Source organism: Arachis stenosperma, chromosome 2 (genome assembly GCF_014773155.1).
Source record: "Arachis stenosperma cultivar V10309 chromosome 2, arast.V10309.gnm1.PFL2, whole genome shotgun sequence".
In the NCBI taxonomy this organism is placed as follows: Eukaryota; Viridiplantae; Streptophyta; class Magnoliopsida; order Fabales; family Fabaceae; genus Arachis; species Arachis stenosperma.
Window position 1 is genome coordinate 77,173,496 of NC_080378.1, and position 20,383 is coordinate 77,193,878.

Here is a 20,383-nt window from a genome sequence, read left to right on the forward strand (position 1 = left end):
AGGAAACTCCTTCTTGCTTGAGGACGTCCAGGAGGTCTTCCTTACTAGGATTTTCGTCCTCCTCCTCCCTTGTGCATTCGGCCATATTGACTATGTCAATGGCCTTGCATTCTCCTTTTGGATTTTCTTCTGTATTACTTGGGAGACAACCCAATTTTATTTATCTGATTTTATTTTATTTTGTTTCTTTGTTATTTTTGTGTTTTATTAGGTACATGATCATGAGGAGTCACGAAAAAAATCAAAAAAATTAAAAACAGAGTCAAAAACAGAAGAAAAAATCCAAAAACTTGGTGGACGAAATTGTGATCCATGTTCTAATTATTTTGAGATGAAGGCTTCTAAGGGGCAGCAGCTGAATTCACAACTCCGTTCAACTAACCAGCAAGTGTACTGGGTCGTCCAAGTAATAAACCTTACGTGAGTAAGGGTCGAATCCACAGAGATTGTTGGTATGAAGCAAGCTATGGTCACCTTGTAAATCTCAGTTAGGCGGATTAAACATTGTTTATGGGTTCGAAGGATAATAATAAAATAGAAATAATAAAAGGGATAGAATACTTATGTAGATTCATTGGTAGGAATTTCAGTTAAGCGAATGGAGATGCTGTATGGCTCAAGAACGCCTGCTCTTCTACTGCTTCTACCCAATCCTTCTTACTCCTTTCCATGGCAAGCTTTGTATAGGGGTTCACCATCAGCTGTGGCTACTTTCAATCCTCTCGGGAAAATATCCTATGCGGCTGTCACTCGCACAGCTAATCAGTCTGGAGGCATCACCCATGGTTAATGGCTACATCCCATCCTCGCAGTGAAAACTAATGCTCACGCACTCTGTCACAGTACGGCTAATCACTGGTTGGTTCCCGCGCCTACTGGAATAGAATCCGTTGATTCTTTTGCGTCTGTCACTAACGCCCAGCACTTGCAAGTTTGAAGCACGTCACAGTCATTCATTACCGGAATCCTACTCGGAATACCACAGACAAGGTGAGACTTTCTGGATCCCCAGAATCCTACTCGAAATACCACAGACAAGGTGAGACTTTCCGGATCCTCATAAATGCCGCCATCTATCTAGCTTATACCACGAAGATTCTGTTGGGGAATCTAAGAGATACACATTCAAGCCTTGTTGCATGTAGAACGGAAGTGGTTGTCAATCACGCGCGTTCATAAGTGAGAATAATAATGAGGGTTATCTAACTCATCACATTCATCATGTTCTTGGGTACGAATGAATATCTTGGAAAAACTAAGATAGCATTTGAATAAAAGAAGATAGAATTTCATTAATACTTGAGGTACAGCAGAGCTCCACACCCTTAATTTATGGTGTGCAGAAACTCCACCGTTGAAAATACATAAGCAAAGGGTTCAGGCATGGCCGAATGGACAGCCCCCTAAAACGTGATCAATGATCTCCTAGGATGGAGAATAAAACAAAACTGAGACCAAAGATGTCTAATACAATAGATAAATGTCCTATATATACTAGACTAGCTCCTAGGGTTTACATGAGTAAGTAATTGATGCATAAATTCACTTCCGGGGCCCACTTGGTGTATGTTTGGGCTAAGCTTGATCAATTCACGAGCTGAGGCTTCTCTTGGAGTTGAACTCTGAGTTATGACGTGTTTTGGGCGTTCAACTCCGGATCATGACGTTTTTCTGGCGTTTAACTCCAGACAGCAGCATGAACTTGGCGTTTAACGCCAAGTTACGTCGTCAATATTCGAATAAAGCATGGACTATTATATATTGCTGGAAAGCCCTGGATGTCTTCTTTCCAACGCCGTTGAGAGCGCGCCATTTGAAGTTCTGTAGCTCCTGAAAATCCATTTCGAGTGCAGGGAGGTCAGACTCCAACAGCATCAGCAGTCCTTTTGTCAGCCTTTTTCAGAGTTTTGCTCAAATCCCTCAATTTCAGTCAGAATTTACCTGAAATCACAGAAAAACACACAAACTCATAGTAAAGTCCAGAAATGTGAGTTTAACATAAAAACTAAGGAAAACATCCCTAAAAGTAGCTTGAACTTACTAAAAACTACCTAAAAACAATGCCAAAAAGCGTATAAATTATCCGCTCATCACAACACCAAACTTAAATTGTTGCTTGTCCCCAAGCAACTGAAAATCAAATAAGAAAAAGAAGAGAATATACTATAAATTCAGAATATCAATGAATAATTATAATTAAATGAGCGGGACTTGTAGCTTTTGCTTCTGAACAGTTTTGGCATCTCACTTTTTCCTTTGTAGTTTAGAGGGATTGGCGTCTCTGGGGAACTTAGAATTTGGGATAGTGTTATTGACTTTCTTAGTTAAGCATGTTGATTCTTGAACACAGCTGCTTTTGAGTCTTGGCTGTGGCCCTAAGCACTTTGTTTTCCAGTATACCACCGGATACATCAATGCCACAGACACATAACGGGTGAACCTTTTCAGATTGTGACTTAGCTTTGCTAAAGTCCCCAGTTAGTGGTGTCCAAAGCTCTTAAGCACACTCTTTTGCCTTGGATCACGACTTTAACCACTTAGTCTCAAGCTTTTTACTTGGACCTTCATGACACAAGCACATGGTTAGGGACAGCTTGATTTAGCCGCTTAGGCCTGGATTTAATTTCCTTAGCCCTCCTATCCATTGATGCTCAAAGCCTTGGATCCTTTTTACCTTGCCTTTTGGTTTTAAGGGTTGGCTTTTTCTACTGCTCCTTCTTTTCTATATACTCTTTTTAGCTCCATTTTTTTTTCGAATGCTTCTTCTTTTTCACTGCTTTTTCTTGCTTCAAGAATCAATTTCATGATTTTTTTCAGATCATCAATAACATTTCTCTTTGTTCATCATTCTTTCAAGAACCAACATTTTAACACTCCTAAACAACAATATCAAAAGACATGCACTGTTCAATCATTCATTCAGAAAACAAAAGTATGTCACCACATCAATATAATTAAACTAAATTTCAATAGCTATTTTCGAAATTTATGTACTTCTTGTTCTTTTGAATTAAACATTTTCATTTAAGAGAAGTGAAGGATTAATGGATTCTATTCATAGCTTTAAGGCATGGTTACATATTAATGATCATGAAATAAAGACACAAAACATAGATAAACACAATATTAAAAACCGAAAACAGAAAGAAATAAGAACAAGGAATGAATCCACCTGAATGAGGGTGGCGCCTTCTTGAAGAACTAATGGTGCTCTTCGAGCTCCTCTATGTCTCTTCCTTGCCTTTTCTTGATTCCTAGTAATTTTGGTGTTCTTCCCCTTAGTTGCTTCCAATATTTGTGTGGAGGATAACTTATCCCTGAGGTATCTCAGGGATCTCTTGATTTGCAGCCACATGTTCTACCACTGAGCTATGACGGCTTATATTTTATCTCCCAAGACTTAGAGGTAGAAGCTTTGTCTTCCCTTTGAAGTTTCTCTGGCCTTAGGTGCCATTAATGGTAATGGAAAAGCAAAAAAAGCTATGCTTTTACCACACCCAACTTAAAGTATTGCTCGCCCTCGAGCAAGAGAAGAAAGAAGAGAAGAAGAAGAAAATGGAGGAGAGTGAGGGGAGATGGATTCGGCTATATGGGTGGGATTGGGTGGGAAAGAATTTTGAATTTTGAAGGTGAGTGGGGTTTATGGGAAAGAGTGAGTGGTGAATGAAAAATAGAAGGGATGACCATGAATGGAGAGAGAGAGGGCGAGGTAGGTGGGGATCCTGTGAGGTCCACAGATCCTGAGGTGTCAAGGAATTCCATCCATGCACTAAATAGGCATGTAAATTGCCTTCATGCATCATTCTGGCGTTCAAACGCCCATTGGTGCATGTTCTGGGTGTTCAACGCCCATGTAATGCATGTTTCTGGCGTTGAACGCCAGTTTCATGCTTGTTCCTGGCGTTCAGCGCCAGTTTGTCCTCTCTGTGCACCATCCTGGCGTTTAACGCCAGGTTGTTGCTTGTTTTGGGCGTTCAGCGCCAGAATGGTGCTCTGTTCTGGCGTTGAACGCCAGAGAGATGCATCTTACTGGCGTTGAACGGCAGTCTGCGCTGCCTCCAGGGTGAAAAAAATTTTTTCTTCTGTTTTTGACTCTGTTTTTAATTTTTTTGATTTTTTTCGTGACTCCTCATGATCATGTACCTAATAAAACACAAAAATAACAAAGAAACAAAATAAAATAAAATCAGATAAATAAAATTGGGTTGCCTCCCAACAAGCGCTTCTTTAATGTCAATAGCTTGACAGTGGCTCTCATGGAGCCACATGGTGATCAGGTCAATTTAGTGTGTAGTCCCAACACCAAACTTAGAGTTTGGATATGGGGTTTGAACACCAAACTTAGAGTTTGGTTGTGGCCTCACAACACCAAACTTAGAGTTTGACTGTGTGGGCTTTTCTTGACTCTGAACTGAGAGAAGCTCTTCATGCTTACTCTCTTTTGTCACAGAGGGATGGCCATGTGCCTGAAACACAAGGTAGTCCCCATTCAATTGAAGGACTAACTCACCTCTGTTGACATCTATCACAGCTCCTGCTGTGGCTAGGAAAGGTCTTCCTAGGATGATGCATTCATCATCTTCCTTCCTAGTGTCTAGGATTATGAAATCAGTAGGGATGTAAAGGCCTTCAACCTTTACTAGCACGTCTTCTACTGTCCCATAAGCTTGTCTTATTGACTTATCTGCCAATTGTAATGAGAACAAGGTAGGTTGTACCTCAATGATCCCTAGCTTCTCCATGACAGAGAGTGGCATTAGATTTATCCCTTACCCAAGATCACATAGAGCTTTTTCAAAGCTCATGGTGCCAATGGTGCAAGGTATTAAGAACTTGCCAGGATCTTGTTTCTTTTGAGGTAGAGTTCTCTGAATCCAAGTATCTAGTTCACTAATGAGCAAGGGAGGTTCACTTTCCCAAGTCTCATTACCAAACAGCTTGGCATTCAGCTTCATGATAGCTCCTAAGTATTGAGCAACTTGCTCTCCAGTCACATCTTCATTCTCTTCAGAGGATGAATATTCTTCAGAGCTCATGAATGGCAGAAGGAGATTTAAAGGAATCTCTATGGTCTCTAGGTGAGCCTCAGATTCCTCAGGATCCTTAATAGGAAACTCCTTCTTGCTTGAGGAACGTCCCAGGAGGTCTTCCTTACTAGGATTTTCGTCCTCCTCCTCCCTTGTGCATTCGGCCATATTGACTATGTCAATGGCCTTGCATTCTCCTTTTGGATTTTCTTCTGTATTACTTGGGAGACTATTGGGAGGAGTTTCAATTACTTTCTTACTCAGCTGGCCCACTTGTGCTTCCAAATTTCTAATGGAGGATCTGGTTTCATTCATGAAACTGAAGGTGGCCTTTGACAGATCAGAGACTATATTGGCTAAATTAGAATTATTTTGTTCAGAGTTCTCTGTCTGTTGCTGAGAAGATGATGGATATGGCTTGCTATTTCCTAGCCTATTACGTCCACCATTGTTAAAGCCTTGTTGAGGCTTTTGTTGATCCTTCCAGGAGAAATTTGGATGATTTCTCCATGATGAGTTATAGGTGTTTCCATAAGGTTCACCCATGTAATTAACCTCTGCCATGGCAGGGTTCTCAGGATCATAAGCTTCTTCAGAAGCTGCCTCTCTAGTACTGTTGGATGCATTTTGCAGTCCATTCAGATTTTGAGAGATCATGTTGACCTGTTGAGTCAACACTTTGTTCTGAGCCAATATGGCATTCAGAGTATCAATTTCAAGAACTCCTTTCTTCTGAGGTACCCCATTGTTCACGGAATTCCTCTCAGAAGTGTACATGAACTGGTTATTTGCAACCATATTAATTAGTTCTTGAGCCTCTTCAGGCGTTTTCTTCAGGTGAATAGATCCACCTGCAGAATGATCCAATGACATTTTCGAAAATTCAGAGAGACCATAATAGAATATATCTAATATGGTCCATTCTGAAAATATGTCAGATGGACATCTCTTGGTCAGCTGCTTGTATCTTTCCCAAGCTTCATAGAGGGATTCACCATCTTTTTGTTTGAAGGTTTGAACATCCACTCTCAGCTTGCTCAGCTTTTGAGGAGGAAAGAATTTATCCAAGAAGGCAGTGACCAGCTTATCCCATGAGTCCAGGCTATCCTTGGGTTGTGAATCCAACCATATTCTAGCTCTGTCTCTTACAACAAAAGGGAAAAGCATGAGTCTGTAGACTTCAGGATCAACTCCATTTGTCTTTACAGTCTCACAGATCTGCAAGAATTCAGTTAAAAACTGATAAGGATCTTCAGATGGAAGTCCATAAAACTTGCAGTTTTGTTGCATCAAAGCAACTAGTTGAGGCTTAAGCTCAAAGTTATTGGCTCAAATGGCAGGAATGGAGATGCTTCTTCCATCAAACTTGGACGTTGGCTTTGTGAAGTCACCAAGCATTCTCCTTGCATTATTATCATTATTATTTGCGGCTGCCATGTCTTTCTCCTGTTCGAAAATTTCTGAAAGGTTATTTCTGGATTGTTGTAATTTAGCTTCTCTTAATTTTCTCTTCAGAGTCCTTTCAGGTTCTGGATCTATTTCAACAAGAGTGCCTTTTTCCCTGTTCCTGCTCATATGAAGGAGAAGAGAACAAGAAAAGAAAGAGGAATCCTCTATGTCACAGTATAGAGATTCCTTTATGTTAGTAAAAGAAGGAAGGGGTATAAGAAAGAGGAAGGATGGATTCGAATTTTTGGATGAAGAGAGGTGAAGAGAAGTGTTAGTAATTAAATAATTAAATAGAAGAAGAAAAGAGGAGGGAGAATTCGAAAATAATTTTGAAAAAGAAGTTAGTAATTTTTGAAAATTAAAGATAAATGTAATTGAAATTAAAATTTGAAATAATTAGTTAATTAAAAAGAATTTTTGAAAAAGAGAGAGATATTTTCGAAAATTAGAGAGGGAAAAGTAGTTAGATGGTTTTGAAAAAGATAAGAAACAAACAAAAAGTTAGTTAGTTGATTGAAAAAGATTTGAAATCAAAATTCAAAAAGATAAGAAGATAAGAAGTTAGATAAGATATTTTGAAATCAAATTTTGAAAAATATAAAATTTTTGAAAAAGATAAAATAAAAGATAAAAAGATTTAGTTCAAAAATTTTAAAATTATTTACTTCACTAACAAGAAACTACAAGATAGGATTCTAGAACTTAAAGATTGAACCTTTCTTAACAAGAAAGTAACAACTTCAAATTTTTGAACCAATCACATTAATAATTAGTGAATTTTCGAAAATATGATTTAGAGATAAGGAAAAGATTTTGAAAATATTTTGAAAAAGATTTTTGAAATTTTCGAAAAAAAATGAAAAAGATATGATTTTTGAAAAAGATTTAAAAAGATAAGATTTTTAAAATTGAAATTTTGACTTGACTTGTAAGAAACAACCAATTTTGAAAATATTTGACCAAGTCAACCCAAAATTTCGAAATTTGGAGGGAAATAAGGAAAAGATATTTTTGATTTTTAAATTTTAAAGAAAAACACAAAAAATGACCCAAAACATGAAAATTTTGGATCAAGACACAAGATGCATGCAAGAATGCTATGAATGTCAAGATGAACACCAAGAACACTTTGAAGATCATGATGAACATCAAGAACATAATTTTGAAAAATTTTTGATGCAAAGAAAACATGCAAGACACCAAACTTAGAAATCTTTAATGCATGGAAAATATGAATGCAAAAATGCACATGAGAAACAACAAACAACATAAAACAAGAAATCATCAAGATCAAACAAGAAGACTTGTCAAGAACAACTTGAAGATCATGAAGAACACTATGAATGCATGAGATTTTCGAAAAAAATGCAAGAAAAATTTTAAAAGCATGCAATTGATACCAAACTTAAAAATTAACATAAGATTCAAACAAGAAACACCAAATATTTTTTATTTTTATGATTTTCTAATTTTTTTGTATTTTTATTTTAATTTTTTCGAAAATATTTTTGAAGAAAACGAAAAAGAAAAGAAAATTTTGAAAAAGATTTTTGAAAAGAAAATTACCTAATCTGAGCAACAAGATGAACCGTCAGTTGTCCATACTCGAACAATCCCCGGCAATGGCGCCAAAAACTTGGTGGACGAAATTGTGATCCATGTTCTAATTATTTTGAGATGAAGGCTTCTAAGGGGCAGCAGCTGAATTCACAACTCCGTTCAACTAACCAGCAAGTGTACTGGGTCGTCCAAGTAATAAACCTTACGTGAGTAAGGGTCGAATCCACAGAGATTGTTGGTATGAAGCAAGCTATGGTCACCTTGTAAATCTCAGTTAGGCGGATTAAACATTGTTTATGGGTTCGAAGGATAATAATAAAATAGAAATAATAAAAGGGATAGAATACTTATGTAGATTCATTGGTAGGAATTTCAGTTAAGCGAATGGAGATGCTGTATGGCTCAAGAACGCCTGCTCTTCTACTGCTTCTACCCAATCCTTCTTACTCCTTTCCATGGCAAGCTTTGTATAGGGGTTCACCATCAGCTGTGGCTACTTTCAATCCTCTCAGGAAAATATCCTATGCGGTGATGAGCGGATAATTTGTACGCTTTTTGGCATTGTTTTAGTATGTTTTTAGTATCTTTTAGTTAGTTTTTAGTATATTTTTATTAGTTTTTAGTTAAAATTCACTTTTCTGGACTTTACTATGAGTTTGTGTGTTTTTCTGTGATTTCAGGTATTTTCTGGCTGAAATTGAGGGATCTGAGCAAAAATCTGATCCAGAGACTAAAAAGGACTGTAGATGCTGTTGGATTCTGACCTCCCTGCACTCGAGGTGGATTTTCTGGAGCTACAGAAGCCCAATTGGCGCGCTCTCAATGGCGTTGGAAAGTAGACATCCTGGGCTTTCCAGCAATATATGATAGTCCATACTTTGCCCAAGATTTGATAGCCCAAACCGGCGTTCAAAGTCACCTCAAGAAATTCCAGCGTTAAACGCCGGAACTGGCACCTAATTGGGAGTTAAACGCCCAAACTGGCATAAAAGTTGGCGTTTAACTCCAAGAAGAGTCTCTACACGAAAATGCTTCATTGCTCAGCCCAAACACACACCAAGTGGGCCCGGAAGTGGATTTTTATGTCATTTACTCATCTTTGTAAACCTTAGGCTACTAGTTTCCTATAAGTAGGACCTTTTACTATTGTATTTGAATCTTTTGATCATGTTTTGAGGATTGAACCCTCTTTGGGAGGCTGGCCATTCGGCCATGCCTAGACTTTGTTCTTATGTATTTTCAACGGTGGAGTTTCTACACACCATAGATTAAGGTGTGGAGCTCTGCTGTACCTCGAGTATTAATGCAATTACTATTGTTCTTCTATTCAATCCCGCTTGTTCTTTGTCCAAGATATCACTTGTTCTTCAACTTGATGAATGTGATGATCCGTGACACTCATCATCATTCTCACTCATGAACAAGGTGACTGACAACCACTATTGTTCTACAAGCAATCAAAGCTCTAGTGAATATCTCTTGGATTCCTGATAACACGATGCATGGTTGATCGCCTGACAACCGAGTGCTCGCCTGACAAACGAGCCAGCCATTCCGTGAGATCAGAGTCTTCGTGGTATAGGCGAGAACTGATGGCAGCATTCAAGAGAATCCGGAAGGTCTAACCTTGTCTGTGGTATTCTGAGTAGGATTCAATGATTGAATGACTGTGACATGCTTCAAACTCCTGAGGGCGGGGCGTTAGTGACAGACGCAAAAGAATCACTGGATTCTATTCCGGCCTGATTGAGAACCGACAGATGGATAGCCGTGCCGTGACAGGGTGCGTTGAACATTTCCAATGAGAGGATGGGAGGTAGCCACTGACAACGGTGAAACCCTTGCATAAGCTTGCCATGGAAAGGAGTAAGAAGGATTGGATGAAGACAGTAGGAAAGCAGAGAGACGGAAGGGAAGGCATCTTCATGCGCTTATCTGAAGTTCCTACCAATGAATTACATAAGTATCTCTATCTTTATCTTTTATGTTATTTTCGTTCATCACCATCATACATTTGAGTCTGCCTGACTGAGATTTACAAGGTGACCATAGCTTGCTTCATAGCAACAATCTCCGTGGGATCGACCCTTACTCACGTAAGGTATTACTTGGACGACCCAGTGCACTTGCTGGTTAGTTGTGCGAAGTTGTGTAATGCCATGGGATTGAACACCAAGTCTTTGGAGTTCATGACCGGGGATTATTTGAATATGGACAAAGTAGTGATCACAATTTCGTGCACCAAGTTTTTGGCGCCGTTGCCGTGGATTGTTTGTGAATGGACAACTGACGGTTCATCTTGTTGCTTAGATTAGGTATTTTTTTTTTCGAAATTCTTGAAGGTGAATCCTAGAGTTTCATGATGATTTGTTGAAATCTGGCTGGCTGAGAAGCCATGTCTAATTTCATTGGACCGAGGTTTCAACTTATCATCACAAGAGCTTGATGATTTTTATCAATCTTGCTTTTGGAGCAGTGATCTGCTAAGGCTTGGCTGGCCTTTGGCCATGTCTAGTGTTTTGGACCGAAGCTTTCTTTGAAGCTTGGCTGGCTGTGAAGCCATGTCTAATTCCTGGACTGGAGTCTTAGACTAGCATTGCACTGATTCCTGGAATTCTCATTAAGAATTTTGATACCTTTTCCCACTTAATTTTCGAAAAACCACACAAAAAAATCACAAAATCATAAAAAACCAAAAATATCTGATGTTTCTTGCTTAAGTCTAGTGTCTCATCTTAAGTTTGGTGTCAATTGCATGCATTCATTCATGTGTCTTAAGGATCTTCAAGTAATTCTTGATGATTTCTTACTCTGATCTTTGAATTCTTTTGGCTTGAGTGTTTATGCATCTCATATAGTGTCAATAGTATACAAACTGCTAAGTTTGGTGTCTTGCATGCATTGTTGTTTGATTCTTGTTGCATTTTGATTATTAAAAAAAAATCCAAAAATAATTTTAATTTGTGTCTTTTCAAGTCAATAATACAAAGAATTGAAGATTCAGAACATACTGCAGAGGAATTATACAGAAAAAGCTGGGCATTCAAAAATGCCCAGTGAAGAAGACAGACTGGCGTTTAAACGCCAGCCAGGGTACCTGGTTGGGCGTTTAACGCCCAAAAAGGGTGCATTTTGGGCGTTAAACGCCAGAATGTATACCATTCTGGGCGTTTAACGCCAGGATGGTGCTAGGGGGAAGATTTTGTTTTTCAAATCAAATTTTTTTCAAGTTTTCAAAGTTTTTCAAAATCAAATCTTTTTCAAATCATATCTTTTCAATCAAATGTTTTCAAAATCAATTTCTTTCCTTTTTCAAAGATACTTACTAACAATTAATGATTTGATTGAACATTTTAAGTATGTTGCCTTTTCTGTTGAGAAAGGTTTAATGTTTGAATCATATCTTTTCTTGTTAGGCAAGTCATTAATTTTTAAAAATCAAATCTTTTTAAAATTGTTTTCAAATCATATCTTTTCAATCATATCTTTTTAAAACCATAACTTTTCAATCAAATCTTTTTAATCACATCTTTTTTAAAATAGTTTTCAATCAAATCTTTTTTATTTCTAATTTCAAGATCTTTTTCAAAAATCACTTGATTTCTTTTCCACTCTTATTTTCGAAAATCAATTAAGTGTTTTTCAAAATGTTTTCAAAATCTTTTACTTAATTTTCGAAAAATTACATTGTAACACCCTAATATGCAAATCCTTATGCTCGAGTCATAAGTCAATGATATTACGGTGGTACGACTCTCAGGTGGATTATTAATATATAAATATAGTTAATTTTGAAAGGAGTATTAATCGAGAAGCCTGAAAAGAGTAGAAATAAAATCGCACAGACGTATCACTCACGTTTCGACAACGAAAAGTTAAACTGTGAAGCCGAAAGCGATAAACGGACAGACATAAAGGAGATTAAGAGACAGATAACAGATAGATATATATAACGTAAGTAAATAGCCACTAGTCGCGACCCGCGAAGTTTAGGCCGGCTAGGGTACAGTACAAAAGTAGTTGACAACAATATATCCTAATCTCTCCCAAAGAAAACATGAGAGCCTCTATAGGCAAGTTCCAAAAGAGTTCAATACATAATATAATCTTTTCAAAACAAAGATGGAGAGATTCTAATCATAAACACAAGGTAGAGGAAATAATATATTCGCCGTCTCTCAGACGAACCGCAGCTCACTTCTGAGCACCTGAACCTGTATCTGAAAAACAAGAGATATATACGGAATGAGAACCCCGGGCCCATGGGTTCCCAGTACGGTAAAAGTGCCAAATAAATCCAATGCACGGCAATAAAAACTCACTAAGCATCCTAAACTCCTTTTCACCAAATATCCAGCCTAGATTCTCACTAATCCATAAATAGGCATCTGACGTAAGGGGATGCTAAATCTAGTTCATATTACACATGTTTTCCCAATCCACTGATTCTTTCACGAATCGGACTCAGAACCATAAGCAAAGCCATTACCAGTTGCTCTGCCTCAGCAGCTCTATACCAATACATCATACCCTCGCCTGGAGCCAGTGAAATCACATCACTACGTCCACCCAGGGGGCTCAAATGATCTCATTCGAAAATCATCATCATTATGCAATCGCATTATCAATTCATCTCATCAAGAACAGCCCCCAACATCCACCAACACCATCATGAGGGATCTCTCAGTTGTACAAACACAAGCAATACAGTCAAGTAATACACAAATAAGGTACAAGTAGAACAAGTAGCATGTAATCAGGTAACATAGCATATGATATGGAAATCCAAAACAAATAGGCAAACCCAAACAATTCAAACATATGCAAATGATGTATGCCTGCCCTATGGCTGATGATATCATCTGTCGGTTATCAAGCCAACCCGACGTGTCCGGTAGCTAACCCGGGCACAGTCTCTCTGTTGCGTATTAATATCATTAGAGGGAATATGTGCCCTGTCACCATTAGAGGGTATCTGCGCCCTGTCGCCATTAGAGGGTATCTGCGCCCTGTCGCCATTAGAGGGTATCTGCGCCCTGTCGCCATTAGAGGGTATCGGTGCCCTGTCACCCTTACAACCAGAGAGAAAACACAAGTATTGACCCGGAGCAAGCGGGACGAACCACAACCCTTGCTACTACCCAGGTAAACTCGTATCTCAGATAGTGGAAGTGCAATTCACAATTATCAATAATTCAGCATAAACATGCATGAATTCTCATCCATGGATCAACATCCATATCAGCCATCCGGCTCACGGTTAAATCCATAACCAGCCAATTCATAAACAATTACGGCCCTTCGGCCAATGGCATAACAAGCACTTCCACCACCATCCTCCACATCTCACATAATCCTCAATGATCCTCATTGATTATTCGTTTTCCCCTTGCTTCACTCGCAAGTTACCTCATTCACTAGCCCTTTTCTAATAGCTAGGCATATCATAAAGATTTAAGATATAAGTGGTGAGATCGGAGGCTTAGAAGTATGAGATTTGGCTTTTAAAACTCAAATATCAACTTTGGCATGAAAACAATGCCACGCGTACGCGTACTCCACGCGCACGCGTGGTTGTCCTTAAAAACTCATCGACGCGCAAGCGTCGTGCACGCTAACGCGTGGATTAAAAATTTGCCAAATCGACGCGCACGCGTCATCCACGCGTACGCGTGGATACTCTCGTGCCCCAGGCACAAAGCTGGCACAGTTCTGGCACAACTCTCTGGAAAATGGCTGGGCATTGGGTGCAGCACTATCGGCGCGCCCGCGCACATCACGCGCACGCGTGGATGGCGTTTTCTGGAAGATCGGCGCGTACGCGCCAAGTGCGCCCACGCGCAAGGGGTTATTCTGCTAAAAATTTACTAAGTTAAAAACTGCAGAATTCACAGCTTCAACCCCCAATCTTCCGACGGACATAACTTCCTCATTTTAAATCGTTTTTCACCCGTTCTTCGAACGGCATGGACATCCCGGACCCAATTTCATTTCTAAACAGATTTGGCACAAAACAAAGATCCGTAGTCCAAGTTATGTCCCGTCAAAGTATGCCCAAAAACCATGTTTTCATATAAAATCACAAAGTGCCATTTTCAAAAACAAGCCATTTTCAACTCTTTTCAAAATCAATCAAAACATGCCAATTTCAACCCTTTTTGAAACCAATCAAAATATACCAAAATCAACATCAAGCCTCCTCAACTCATACATTAACACTTTACCCCGAATCACAAAACCATCATATAACCATCTTTACCCATTTCAAGCAAATGGCTAAATTCCAAGCATATCAACATGTCCTACATCCTTCCTCATCTCAATTTCCAACAATACTATTTCCAATCAACTATCATTATACATAATCAATATCATAATCACTATCACGTGGTTCCACCCACAAATCAACCTTAATCATTCCTCAAACATATATCACAATATATATACCTCTCATGCATTATCATACCATCAAGGCATCAATAATCATACTCACATATATGACCACATAATAAATCTCAACCAAAATCAAACATACCTCATCGATACAATTTCACCCAAAATTACCAATTTCCACACTTCAACTCCTCAAACCTCATTATCCAATAACCAACCCAATCATTCATACATTCATTATATGAAATTCATCCAATCACTTGTGTCATCATACAATGCACACATCAACTTACCTTCCTTACCTCTTTCCGGCCTCCGGCCCAAAATTTACGGCCTCCGGCCCAATTTCACAATTTAAATGCATAAACACAAATTAATACTCATTACCCAATACATCAAATTTTCAATACACCAAGCATACAAGGCCACACAATTCTCAACCCAAATCATCAATTCACATTACATACCAACTATGCATATTAGCATCAACCATTTACACAATCCAAACTTAATCCTAGGGGCATCTAGCCTAGGAATTCTCATCACACCACACGGTACTTAAATGGAACTTAAACCGTACCTCTTGTAGCCAAATCAATTGAGCCTCTTCTTTGGAAGTCTCCACCAACCTTAGCCCTAAGCCTCACCAAAGCTCCTCAAGCAACACCAATCTCCCAATTGTGCACCAAGATCATCAAATACACTAACATAACCAATATCACATACATACATCAACCTAGGGCTCATAAAAATGACAAATCACAAGGGTTTGAGCACTTCTTACCTCAGCCCATATGAAGTAGGGATAGAACTCACTTAGAATCCATGTTGGAGTATCCCTAAACACCCAAAATCACAAGATTTCAACACTAACTTCCCAAAAACGTGTAACAGTGGGGAATTTCGAAAACTGGGCAGAGATGAATGGAATACTCACCACAAAACTTAGATAGAATTGTAGAGGATGAGAAGAGCGACGCGTGGCCGCAAACGGCTCGTCAATCGGAGCTCCGTAGCTCAAGTTATGGTGATTTGAAGATCAAAGAGAGTTAGGTTTTCTCTCTTCTCTCCTCTCTTCACTATTTCAGCGCCCCAACCCTTCTCTTTAGGGTAAAATGAGCTGAAATGCTCATAACTAATGTTTATATATGTTGGGTCTTGGGCCCACTTAGGCCCAGTTCACTTATTTTTGTCCGTTGGCCCAATTTTGGACCAAAACCCTTAAGATTAGCGCTCTAAATCGCACTTCAAATATTTCTACCTCTCCTAATTATAATTCCTCATTTCTTAATCTTATTTACCCATAATCAATTTTCTCAGCTGTAGTACCAGACAAATCTCAGCCGGTACTTCCGGTCAAAATTCCACTGCGCGCTTTTACGCAGAAAACTATGTTTTCCGACTCGGAAAAATTCACTGAATCCAAATATCATATTTAAATCATCAAATTCCAATTGCAAAATCTTCCAACCATATTCGCTCCTACTTAACTTATTATTTAATCAATTTCGGTTAGGCCGGGTTTTACATTCTACCCCCCTAACAGAAATTTTCGCCCTCGAAAATTCCATCCATCACTACGAGTACGCGAGCATAGTCTGCCTTTATATCAACGTATAACAGTTCCAAGGTCCTTTTTACTCTGCGCGCTTCCGTTGCCGCACTCTGATCTCTCTATCCCTGAGGGTCTCGGTCGTTCGTTCAACGCCGACCAACAGCCTCGTCCCCTACTTTTACCGGCTCATCAACTCACACCCTATTAAATCTCGAATCATGTCATCAATAAGATTGCCATCATCGTTAATCATAGCCATTTTTTTTTTACATCACTATAATCAATCAATGATCATCACCACACCTTAATCATACTCCATCACTATCCTCCCTCTCTCTCTGCCAAGCCAATTCCTCTAATCACAGCTCAACTCCAAGCATAATCCCCAAACTTACTTTCTTATTCTCAAACCCTCAAATTTCTTCATGACTTGCTGATATAAAGCCTCTGGCTTATCAATCAAAAACCCCTTTCATTTCTAGAAACCAAATGAGTTCGGAATAGCGAGTTAACAAAATCATAAGAGTTCGCATTTCCTTTAATAATCTATAAAAGCATTTGAGACACATCTCTTTTGTTAAAATTACTCATATCAAAAATCATCTTCAAAACCAAAACCAACACTCTTTCAAATTCTTGGGGAAAAGTTTTCAACAGTACCTCTCCAAAAATTGGAGTTTACCACCTGTCACGGGTTCCCTCATACCAATCTCAATACCGCATCAACATTTCGATTTAATGGTTTTCACATTCGTCTTTCAAAACCAATCATTATAAATCTCAAACTAAAACCAAGATCACTATGACCAAACATCACAGTACTCATCTCTCAACACCACAACTTGCACTCTCTCATCATCTAAATCCAATTGTGCATTAATGATAATTTCCTCATCCGCTTTAGAACCATCAAAGCTCGCAGCCGCAATCATTTCCAACTAATTTGGGATCATTACTTGCAGTAACCCGCTTAACCCTTCTAATATTCAAACAGAAGATACTATAATAAACTTTTACAGCTCTTATTTGTAGCTATCCTGTGTTACTGCTTCCACAAGTTTCCGTTGCTTTATTCGGATCTCTCGTCTAGTACGAGCTCTATCACTTATTTCCTCAAGTACTCAACCACAACTTAGCATGACTGGCATTCACTAGATTTCTATCTATGATAGCCAAAACCACATACCAACTTAATCGTACTTTTAACACGTTGTTACCAATCTTTCGCTTACCAATTCCCAAACCGTCGGATCTAACGGTATCACCCGTTGTTGTAGTGAACACACGACCTTGTTGTTGGCTCTTGGTAGTATTCCGGTTGACCTCCTTAGGACATTTCTAGGACACATGTCCAACTCCTCTGCAACCATGGCAAAGTCCCAATCTACCTCGACACGGAGTTCCCGAATGATGGCTTTGACATCACCCACCAGTCATTCCATTCTGAGGTTGCTTTCCGTTAAAGGCCTACCTAATCATTTATGCTCACCAAACCTTTTATTAAGATAACTTAGGGTTATCTAGAACAGATCATAATTTTTCATTCGACCATGTATTACGAGTGAATACCAGCCTTCAGCATTATGTAAAGTGGTAAAGAATTAAGTTATCAGTTTTCTTATTACCTTAGGTACGAAAATCGGACCTGGCAGTCTCCCGATCCTTCCGGTGTGGGCAATCTCTGACCACATGTCCTAGCTTTCCGCAATTGTAACACAAACCCGAACCATAACGACACGGTCTATTTGGGTGATGACCTCCACATCTCTGACAGCTCGAAACATCAGAAGCAGCCGCTGCCCGTTTTCCCTTACCGTTTCTTTGGGACTCCTCACTCGTCGCAAAGTCATTTCGCCTTTGAGGAAAACGTTGTGGGTATCCTCTTCTCTTAAACTCTTGACCCCTTGTTGGGTATTCTTGATTGTGCTCCCTGCGGTGGGACTCCCGACGGTCATTCTTCGCCTCAACAGCCTTCCTCACACATTCTTCAGCAATACGGCTCTTGTTCACAAGTTCGGAGAAGACCCTAATCTCCATCGGTCCAACGGAGTTCAGGATTTCACTTCGAAGTCCTCCCTCATACTTAATACACTTCCATTCCTCAAAGTCTCCTGGAGCTCCCTGACACATGCGGGAAAACCTGAATAGCTCCTCAAATTTGTCTGTATACTCAGATACGAACATAACACCTTGCTTCAGCTGTAGTAACTCCAATTCCTTGGCTGTTCTGGCGGAATTCGGAAAGTACTTCTTATAGAATTCCACCTGGAAGGCATCCCAAGTGATAGGATCATTCCCCTGTTGCAGGAGACGTCGAGCCCCTTGCCACCAATGCGATGCTTCTCCCGTGAGCAGATAGGTAGCAAATTCAACACGCTGCTCTTCAGGCACCAACTGCGCTTGCAGTGCTCGCTCCATGGCCTGAAACCAAGTATCAGCTTCAGTCGGATTGGTGGTTCCCTTGAACTTAGGTGGATTAACCTTTAAGAAAGTTGCCAGTGTCATCGGGCCCTGAGCTTCCCTTCCACCATTGACATTATTGTTTATCTGTTGCCCAAGAGCCTCTGCAGTGGTCTGCATAGTAGCAGCCATATTCTCCAAAGCCGCCATAAGGCTTACCGGGTTATTCGGGTTGATTTCTGGTTCCGGAGTACTCGTACGATCTCTCTCACGTCCACGACCGGGTCCACGAGGCGCCATCTGGTTCCTCTACACACCAAACAATCGATATCAAGTTGATCAGTCTCAATATCGGAAGAATAGTGCTTCAAAGTACCAAAGGTACACTCATGGACTTCATGCTAGATGTATCAGTTAGATACCCTAACTAGCACAGGCACAGACTCAGAGTATGCATTGAAGCATAAGCAGTTCCATCCCTCAGGCTCACGAGGACGAACTGCTCTGATACCATAATGTAACACCCTAATATGCAAATCCTTATGCTCGAGTCATAAGTCAATGATATTACGGTGGTACGACTCTCAGGTGGATTATTAATATATAAATATAGTTAATTTTGAAAGGAGTATTAATCGAGAAGCCTGAAAAGAGTAGAAATAAAATCGCACAGACGTATCACTCACGTTTCGACAACGAAAAGTTAAACTGTGAAGCCGAAAGCGATAAACGGACAGACATAAAGGAGATTAAGAGACAGATAACAGATAGATATATATAACGTAAGTAAATAGCCACTAGTCGCGACCCGCGAAGTTTAGGCCGGCTAGGGTACAGTACAAAAGTAGTTGACAACAATATATCCTAATCTCTCCCAAAGAAAACATGAGAGCCTCTATAGGCAAGTTCCAAAAGAGTTCAATACATAATATAATCTTTTCAAAACAAAGATGGAGAGATTCTAATCATAAACACAAGGTAGAGGAAATAATATCTTCGCCGTCTCTCAGACGAACCGCAGCTCACTTCTGAGCACCTGAACCTGTATCTGAAAAACAAGAGATATATACGGAATGAGAACCCCGGGCCCATGGGTTCCCAGTACGGTAAAAGTGCCAAATAAATCCAATGCACGGCAATAAAAACTCACTAAGCATCCTAAACTCCTTTTCACCAAATATCCAGCCTAGATTCTCACTAATCCATAAATAGGCATCTGACGTAAGGGGATGCTAAATCTAGTTCATATTACACATGTTTTCCCAATCCACTGATTCTTTCACGAATCGGACTCAGAACCATAAGCAAAGCCATTACCAGTTGCTCTGCCTCAGCAGCTCTATACCAATACATCATACCCTCGCCTGGAGCCAGTGAAATCACATCACTACGTCCACCCAGGGGGGCTCAAATGATCTCATTCGAAAATCATCATCATTATGCAATCGCATTATCAATTCATCTCATCAAGAACAGCCCCCAACATCCACCAACACCATCATGAGGGATCTCTCAGTTGTACAAACACAAGCAATACAGTCAAGTAATACACAAATAAGGTACAAGTAGAACAAGTAGCATGTAATCAGGTAACATAGCATATATGATATGGAAATCCAAAACAAATAGGCAAAACCCAAACAATTCAAACATATGCAAATGATGTATGCCTGCCCTATGGCTGATGATATCATCTGTCGGTTATCAAGCCAACCCGACGTGTCCGGTAGCTAACCCGGGCACAGTCTCTCTGTTGCGTATTAATATCATTAGAGGGAATATGTGCCCTGTCACCATTAGAGGGTATCTGCGCCCTGTCGCCATTAGAGGGTATCTGCGCCCTGTCGCCATTAGAGGGTATCTGCGCCCTGTCGCCATTAGAGGGTATCGGTGCCCTGTCACCCTTACAACCAGAGAGAAAACACAAGTATTGACCCGGAGCAAGCGGGACGAACCACAACCCTTGCTACTACCCAGGTAAACTCGTATCTCAGATAGT

At 39.7% G+C, this 20,383-nt stretch overlaps 2 protein-coding genes across 2 annotated transcripts in view; both read right to left on the reverse strand.

Annotated features, from left to right (window-relative positions):
* Positions 1 to 17,354, reverse strand: part of LOC130963026 (2-oxoglutarate-dependent dioxygenase DAO-like) — a 45,598-nt gene extending 28,244 nt beyond the window's left edge. The window contains 1 exon segment of the mRNA XM_057889176.1: positions 17,217 to 17,354. Within this exon segment, the coding sequence (XP_057745159.1) occupies positions 17,217 to 17,354 (138 nt within the window).
* Positions 17,355 to 17,610: 256 nt separating this feature from the next.
* On the reverse strand, positions 17,611 to 18,594 carry LOC130963027 (uncharacterized). The gene is made up of 2 exons (XM_057889178.1): positions 18,481 to 18,594; positions 17,611 to 17,955 (listed from the first exon to the last, which is right to left on the reverse strand). Exons 1-2 carry the CDS (start codon positions 18,592 to 18,594, stop codon positions 17,611 to 17,613), a joined length of 459 nt encoding a protein of 152 aa, XP_057745161.1.
* Between the last annotated feature and the right edge of the window lie 1,789 nt (positions 18,595 to 20,383).